The sequence below is a fragment of the Zalophus californianus genome, chromosome 8 (assembly GCF_009762305.2).
Source record: "Zalophus californianus isolate mZalCal1 chromosome 8, mZalCal1.pri.v2, whole genome shotgun sequence".
Taxonomy (NCBI): domain Eukaryota; kingdom Metazoa; phylum Chordata; class Mammalia; order Carnivora; family Otariidae; genus Zalophus; species Zalophus californianus.
In genome coordinates, this window is record NC_045602.1 from 73,885,122 (window position 1) to 73,893,955 (window position 8,834).

At 49.7% G+C, this 8,834-nt stretch overlaps 1 protein-coding gene across 1 annotated transcript in view; it reads right to left on the reverse strand.

Annotated features, from left to right (window-relative positions):
* Nucleotides 1-637, reverse strand: part of EPAS1 (endothelial PAS domain protein 1) — an 82,986-nt gene extending 82,349 nt beyond the window's left edge. The window contains exon 1 of the mRNA XM_027620870.2: nucleotides 77-637. Coding sequence (XP_027476671.2) covers nucleotides 77-102 — 26 coding nt within the window. The 5' untranslated portion in view covers nucleotides 103-637. The remainder of the gene's footprint in view (nucleotides 1-76) is intronic.
* Nucleotides 638-8,834: the final 8,197 nt, after the last annotated feature.

An 8,834-nucleotide genomic window follows, 5' to 3' on the forward strand; every position in this document is an offset into this window, starting at 1 on the left:
CTCGGTCGCTCCGACCCCGTGCGGCGTGGCCATCCCCCTCAGACCAGCTTCCTGGCCGGCTCAGACGCCCGCTTACCTTTTCTTCTCCTTGTCAGCTGTCATTGTCACCGTGGCGCTCTCAAACGCGACACCTGAGCTCCCCGGCCGGTGGGGATTGCAGTCGCCGCCTTCGATGTGGCCCTCGCCTACTCCTTGTGGCCCGGGCCGGTGTTAAAGGTCCTAGGTGCTCGCAGGTCCCGAGCGCCCCGCACCGTCAGGTGGAAGTTCTCGAGCTGCTGGCTAGGTGCGGGGAGGAGGGCGGAGAGAGGTGCCGGGGAGGAACCTGCACGGGGAGGCGGGGTCGGGGAAAGGAGTGGGAGGAGGCTGTCAAACCCAAAAAGAGGGCCGCGAGAGCGGGACCTTAGTTCCTTTTTCCCACGAAGAGGAGTCACTTTTCTGGGTTTTCAAAAATAAAAATAAAAATAAGAAGTGGCTGCAACAACTGGAGTTGGAAGAGTCCAAGGCCGGGCGGGCGCGACCGCGGAGATGACCATACAGTCTCAGGACACTGCCGAGGATTGTACAGCCGCCTCAGGCTAGCGCTGTGTTGGGTGCAGGGGCTGTGTCGTGGACGGCTCTCAAATGTCCGGCTCTCGGGGCCGCCAGCCCACTTTAAAAACTCCTGCGGCCGGGAGGGGGAGGGAGGGGGAAGGCGCGGGGGGCGCGGGCGCGGGGGGCGGGGGCGGGCGTGCGCCGGCAGGCCCCGCCCCCTGCCCACCCCGCCCGCGCCGCGCCGCGCCGCGCGCCCGGGCAGCCCACTGCGTCCCGGCCAATGGGGAGGCGCGGCCGCAGCCTCTGCCCTGACCCCGGCCCGCCCCCTGCCCCCGCGCTCGGCTCCGCCGCGGCCCGCCCGCCCCGCCTCCTCCCTTTGCAGTTCAGAAGTTGTTTATGAGGTCGGCGGGGTGGCTTGTGGCAAGGTGGGACTCCGCACCGGGCAAGCGCAACCCAAGTGAGGCTAGCCGGCAGCGAGAAGTCGGTCTCCGGGAGTGCTACGGACAGCGGGAGTGCCCCTTTGCACTGGCGTCCTTTCTCCTCTGCCGTACCTTTGGGACCGGGGCAGGACTGCGAGCCCCGAGCGTCCCGCGCTCTGTCACGCCACGCGGAGCCGCTCCGCAGTGCCGCTCCTGCGTCCCTCGCTCTGCTGCCTCGGCCCCGGGCCCTCTGGGGATAATTCCGAGGGCCCAGCAGCCGCGCTCCGAGCCCAGGCGTTGCGCTTTTCCCGGCAGAACGCGGCTGACTTTGCCGTCTGAAAGAAGAGGCAGGGAGATGGATCACCTGCTCCTGTGGGGTCTGGGGAAAACAGTGCAGTGAAATAGAGCTAGGGCTTTACCTGCTCTTCCCTTCCCTCAACTGGTAGACCTGTTTGCTTGCGGGGTCGTGTTGGACTGTGTGGTTTCGGTGAGGATGCGGGAGAGGCGGGCCCTCGCGAGGGCCTGCTGCACCCTGCTCCCAACACCTGACCACCACCGCGTGGGACCGGGCCAATTCAGAGTTGGACAAGTCAGTCTGGCTTCCTAGTGTGATTTTGGGGATAAGAATTGACAGCATGTCCTCAAATCACAGGATTTCAGACCTGCCCTATGTGTCTCCAGTGTTTTATTGAAGCGCTAGGAACAATCAAGTCTGCAGGTGTTGAGTGTAGAGAGATCAGTGATCTAAGGGGCAGGCCATTAGAGCTCCTGGATTTTCCAGCTGCGCTTTAAACTCTGCTTTCAACCCATGCTGGCCCGGGCACCTACGCTCCACGTGCCTCTGCCCCGACCCCATCGACCCGATCGATCTGCTCTCCCAAGAATCCCAGCCCATTTACTACCTACATTATGTGGATCCAGATCTCAGGATGGGACGGGGAAGGCTCAGTCTTCCAAGATTTGTGAAAAGTTTCATAGGTGTGAGTGGAAGAGAAGAGAAAGCAAGGGCCACGGGACTGGTAGCCCTCGCACTGAGAGCCTTGCTGTACGTTTTCCCCATAAGCCTTGTCAGATTTTATATTAAATAATCTACATAATGAAACTCCAGGACTTTATGCAAAGTGAGCAGAGCCAGTCACAAAAGGACAAATACTTTATGATTCAGCTATTATGATGTATCTGAAGTAACGAAATTCATAGGAACCAAGTAGAAAGGTGGTTGTGGGGGGGATGGGATGGGAATTAGTGTGTAATGGGTATACAGTTTTGCTTCTACAAGATGAAAAAATTCTAGAATCTGTTGTACAAAATGTGAATATATTTAACTCTACTGTACTGTACGCTTTAACATGATTAGGGTGGTAAATTTAATGCTAGCTTTTCTTTCTACCACAATACAAAATAAAAATCAAGAAAAAATAGTCGTAAATGGAACTTTTTTTGGTATAGGTTTGTGTTATCACCAAAATACAAAGTAAACATTTTTCCCTCGCACGCCAGGAGGGGTGGGGCTACTTTTCAGGGGCCTTTGGAAGGCACTGGACAGAATAGAGGAGAAAACTTGCCGAGAACTGGGGAACCAGGCACATTTTCTCATTTTCCTAGAGCCATGAGCACTGTGTACACAGACTTTGAAATCAAACATCATGCCTGACAGCAAGGGATTCAAACAAAGATTGCGAATCTCTCTAGGGAGCCATTTCTTGAGACTGGTAGGTTTCAGAAATGGAGTGATTTCATACTGGGCTTCTTCAGCCACTCAGTCCTAGTGGACACACTTATTTATCTTAATAAAGAGATTGGTAAGACACAGTGCTTCCTTAATCGACAATAAGCTTACTTATCTCACTTGGTGCTGGAGTGGGAGAAGAAACAGGTGCTTTGGTGGCTTCCAGGTGCTCAGATGGTTCACTGTCTGAGGAAGGAGAAAATTCCTGAGTCCTGGGCTATGCTTAAAAGTCACAAAGCAACACCTCCAACGTACACAGAACATTTCAGCAATGCTGAGCTTATGAAATTCGATTTTTTGATATTAAAAAAAAGGAAAGGTAAAGTGTCACTCAACACATCTACCGCATTAATATTGCTCCTTCCCCATGGCCAGCCTGCCCATCTTTCTAATTGGGATTTTGCCCTCTAAGTGAAAGGTCCCCAAGCTCCGATAAACAACTGGATGGATATTATGAAAATCCTAGGGAGTAACTTTGAAGAGTCTGGGATTTTGGCAGTGTCTGAGAGATTCACCAAAAGCCCTATATGGAAGGATTGGACCCAGCCTTGCTTAGAGCAGAGCTGAGCAGCCCAATAACCTCTTAAGATTTCTTCCAGGATGCAGTTAAACAACCTCTGCAGGAAGGAGCTGAGAGTGTAAACCCAACACAGGCCTGTGGCTAGAGTGTCCCATTTTACTTTTTAATGCCCACGGAGCACTGCAGCAGAAAAGCTTTAAAAGATGATGGCGGAAAGAGATGGATTCCGGGATTTAGAGGAGTGTCTCTAGAGACAATGATCTTTTGGCCACAGAGGGCAGCAGAGGGCATCACTAGGCAAAACTCCCAAGCTGCTTCAAATGGGAGCAGCTGCCCATTTCCCAGCAAATCTCTCTACCTGTCCCCCAACCCTAGACTGGACAGCTTGGCAACACAGTCTGTGACCCCGGGAGAATACTGACTTGTTTTAATGTGGGACAAGACTGGGTCTCTAGCTTCCTCTCTCCTCTGTAGAGCAGACACACCCTTAGGAGGATGGGATAGATGGAGACAAATTGTTAACTTACAGATTTGGTAGAGAGCAGACACCTGGGCTGCTGTGGGCAGGTGGAAGACAGAGGGTCTTGATAATCCTGTTAAAGTAACAGTATGACCCAGGATGTGGTTGGAAATTAGGTTGGGATGGGTGGGATCTAACAGGAGAGGAGATCTTGGAGGTCTGGGCTATTTCTTTAGTATTTTACAACTTTCATTGTATTGTCACATGTCAGGGCTGGGGTGCAAAATTTCAGGGGGCATTCACTCTCTGGTGGTAGTAGCCCTGGCCCTGCACATGTGTTATCTAATGGAATAACCATCAGGCCCTAGTCCCGCCATTTATTGGGTTGGAAGGGAAGTCACCCATTCCCTCACATTTGCCTGTTAGTCCTCCAAGCAAAACCAGCTCTTAAATTGTGACTTTAGGAGTCTATCCTCACACTCACCAATGAACTCTATGACCAGAAAACCATACCTCCTGTGTTTGGCTTCAGGCCAAAGTCGGAACATATGCTATATCTATAGTTAAACATGACTTTTGACCCTACAAATCCAGATTTTGCCATCTTTCAAAAAGAATTCGGGATTCTTATTGAGGAAAGGGTTGAACATTTGTTTCTACTTGAATTCTTAGTGCTTACTAAGAAGAAGGACCCAGTTTTAAAGAAACCAGTTTTCCCACCCACATATCTGGATTATCGGTGACTTAGAGACTAATGTCTTTGCCCAGGAAAGGTCTTGTGTGTTTGTCATTTGGTCATTCACCAAATAGTGAAGGAGTCATTGGTCCATGGCCACTGTGTTATGTGGATTCAAGAAGAATGGAAGAAATCAATCTGGAGGGAGAGAGAGACGGTGGTTCCCTTCCCTCCAGGAGAAGACAATCCAGTTGTGCACCCACTGCATTTCCCAGATTATGAGATACACATTTACTTATTTTTCAAGGCTTTTGAAATCAGTGAGCATCAATACATAATGACTCCTTTCTTCCTCTCCAGAACTACTTTTAAATGAATATATATATATATATAATTTATATATTCTTAAAACGTTTTAAATATAAAAGTTGAGCCCAAGATCATATGCTCTAAACAATAGGTGTTGTAAGGATTTGGTGGTGGTGGGTGGGAGGGTGGAGAGAGTGAATAAGAAGGAAGATAAAGCTAGAGTCCCAGCCATCTTCACTGCTAGGAGTAAGAGATGCCTCGCCCAGACTGGCCCGTCTGCTAGGCTGGTGGGTGCCATCTCTGTGGGAGGAATGGCCTATAGGAAGGATGTGCCAGCCCCACCTTAGAGCAGAAAGGGCACAAGCAGAAATGAAGGTGCTACTATCAAGAGAGATGATGACATTAGGCCTCAAGCAGTACTGCTCTGAAATCTGGAAACTAAGAATGGCACAAATTGGGGGTCAGAGACACCCTCCTCACCCCTATAGTGTGGCTTTGGCCTGTAAGCGGTGTCAAAATGGGACTTTCTCTAGCTCAGTATCAAAATACAGAAATACAGAACTAGCAAAAGAGCTTTTGAAATGGTTTTGCATGCTTCAGTCAATGCCCATCTCAAGGGAGTGTATGGACCAATATAGACAAGGACTAGAAGTTGGACTTCTAGGATGGCGTTGTCAGCATCATGGAATTTCCCCACCCCACACTGTGGACAAAGTTTTGCCTTTCAGCTATCTCCAAGTCCAGTGACTAGGGCTTACTGGAGACCACAGGAAAGCCTGATGCTCGTCCCCTGCAGCTTGAGGGACTCAGGAGACTGGCCCCCCCACCCCACCCCCCTGTTCCTGGTGAGAGTCTGGCTAAAGTGGCTGTTGGAGCCATGTGGAGGGCTGGGTTTGAGGCTTACTCCCACTCACCTAGTCATGGCAGTGGTGTGTTTGCAGGTTGGATTCCCCAGGAAGTCAACAAGAGGGGGAGATCAGCATTCAGCAGGTTTATGAGGGAGCGCCCTGGGGATCAGCACCTGTGGGAGGAAAGGGACAGAAGAAGGACTGGGCAGAGGGCAGAGCAGAGCCTCCACAAAGGTCTCATCCAACCCCTAGGGCGTCCGAAGCTGGAACGGCTCTTTGGAGTTGTCCCAAAGTAGAGTAAAGGGGTCAGGCCTTTCTACCTCTGCCTTGATCAGTCAAGGCCTGTGGCCTTCAGCAACAGCACCCAGGGGGAAAAAGGCCTTCATTCCTGGAGGGGTATCTGGGCAATGATTAGAAGGTCCAACACAGAGCATGATGTTTACAGACCAGATGTGGAATTCACAGGAGGAATACCCACTGAGGATTTTTAAGACGATCCTGCCACGTGCATCTCTTCAAAAAGGTCTCAACAGAAAGAAATAGAGGTACCATTGGAGGCAGAAGCTGAGGAAGACCACAAATGACCCGCTGGAGGAGGGCCCTTCTGGAACCATGAGGGGTTGCTGTTGGAGGAGACCATCCAAGGAATCTACAAAGATACCAAAGAGGCAAATAGCTGCTATAGCCAGGGAAAACCAAAGAGAAATTACACCCATGCTAGTAAAATGAAGGCGAAGAAGGAGGAGGGGGGACGAGGAAGAAGATGAGAAAGAAGAAGACGGCGACATTCCTATTCTCTTTTCCCCTCTCCTGGCCTAGAGGGGCCAGTGTAGGCCAGGGGAGGGATTAGGTGTAGAGGTGCTAGGTAAGGAAATATCTTAGTCTCCTCAGTGCCCGACAGGGCATCTGGCACAAAAGGGGCACTCAGGAAAGCTGACCAAACAAATATACAAATGTATAAATGAACAAATTAATGTATCAGCCGAAATCCTAGGGTGCAAGCAACAGATAGCATCTTCCCTCCTGTCCGCTCAGGTTTCCAGGTTGAAGCAAGTCTGAGTTGGGGAGGACAGAGCTTTAAGTAGGGGTGAAGCTGAGGATTTTCATTACCTACCAGACTCCAATGTTTATTTAGTATGAGCAAAGGAATTTCTATTTTTACTACTAAAGAGTGACTTTAAAAGTCTTGGGACCTCACTGAGATTTTATTTGAAGTGGGAACTAAATAATCCATCAAATGGACCACTTGAAAGTTTAATGAAAGAAAATAATAATGTTGCCTTCTGAGCGCATCATACAGATCCCATTTGTTCAACCTAACTCTTTCAGGGGGCTTGAGGCCCCTTTCAGGGCTTTGCATGTGGCTGATGTCAGAAGCCACAGTGCTGGTGATCCATTGGAAGGGCTTCAAGAGGTGACCAGAAGAAAAATTGGGCCCAAGTGGCAAATGTACTGACTCATTGTGGAGAGGGCCTTAACTATGGAAATCACAGGAAGTGCTGTAGAAGGCGAGGGAAAAAATGGCAGCTACAGATAGACCCCGTGAAAAATGCTCCAGGGACTCCCAGAAATAAGTAATGCGGAGACTGAGGAGCAAGAGGGAGGGACATCCTGTGGCAAGAGTCAGCCAAAGGGGGGCAAATAGAGGCAACAGTCAGCCAAATGCACAATGTATTTACATCTTGCACCGCCATTGTCTTAATTTATTTGTGGCAAGGGACATCTTTCTCCTTAGCTCCTTAGCATCCAAACCTGAGCACCTTTCTATGTTTGGGGAGTTCCTCACTCACCTTATGAAGCAAGGCTTCACTAAAGAAAAGCCTTTCACTAAAGAAAGTAAAAATGCCAGACAATCTCAGCTTCTCTAGAACCTGTGGTGTGGACATGTGACTGGGTTTCTTTGAATCAGACACATCTACCCAGACTTTGAATCTCACTAAATCCAGGGAAAGCAGGCACCTTGTAAAGCAGTTGCCACCTTGCTGACCGTATCTTGGTGCCAGAAGTTCTAGCATCAGCATCCAGAGTCGTGAGTTGGTGGCTTGGCCATGTGAACTACAGTCACCTGCAGCGAGGCTCCAGTGTGGGGCTTTATTCCTGATTGCCTCAACCTCGGAGCCTGGCTCTCCAGTTACACCCCTCTCAGAGATTTTGTGAGGTAACCAGAACCTTTCTAATAAATCATTTCTTCTCAAATTGCTGGAGATAATCTCTGTTACTTGCAGGTAAGAATCTTGGCTGATATATTCATTCATTCATTCACTCATTCATTTGTAGGCAGTATTTACTTGATCAGCACCCGGTGAATGTTCACTATATGCCAGCTATCCTACTAGGCACTGGTGATACCAAGATAAATGAGACACGTGCCATTCCTCAAGGAACTTCTAGTCAGATAAGAAATCTTTGACGGGGGCACCTGGGTGGCTAAGTCAGTTAAGCATCTGCCTTCGGCTCAGGTCTTGATCCCAGAGTCCCAGGATCAAGTCCTGTATCGGGCTCTCTGCTCAGCAGAGAGTGTGCTTCTCCCTCTGACCCTCCCCCTCCTCATGCGCTCTCATTCTCCCACTCTCTCTCTCTCTCTCAAATTAAAAAAAATAAGTCCTTGACAACTAATTTTCTATCTCTGGCCCTCAGTTTCCTGTTCTTTAAAGTGAGAGGGCTGGGTCTTAGAGCCTTTAGGCTCTGATGTTTGGATTGGCTATGCATCGTTCAGTTAAGTGGTGGTCTTTGCCCCAGAAGCCTCAGCTGGCAGAGATGTGAGGCCCTCTGTGGACTACTGAGGTCAGGGCATAAACTGCTTCTGTAGGGCCTCCATTTCCTACATGGAAAACTAATTACTCTGGGCATCTTACCTAGGCAGGTGCTTGGCTAAAGTTTGATTCGGCAGGAGCTGGTTTCCAGCACCTTCTCGCCTCCCCTTCCCTGGATCTCATTTAGAACAGTTCTCCTGCCATCCTGAAACCCTGGGGCAGACCACAGAGCACCCAGCAATGTCTGCGAGGGAGCTTAGCTGCGGAGAGAAGTTCATAGGGTTGGCTGGCCCACTCTCCGGGTTTAGATTTCAGATTTAGGCTAATAGAAGCACAAAGGAAAAATGGGAGGAAAAAGCCTCACAACCCCAGAAATGGCTTGACCCGCAACTCATTGTTATGTCTCCCCAGCAAAGTGCCTGCTGATTCAAGAAATGGTCAGAGATAGCAGGAGGCAATTGAGACTTCGGATCTATGTTAAGTGAGAAGGATGGTTACATGACATTTAGGGCATCTGGATACTACACGAGTTGGTTTCGAAACTTATTAATATACAAGGAATGAGGGAACAGTTTGCCCCTTTATGATT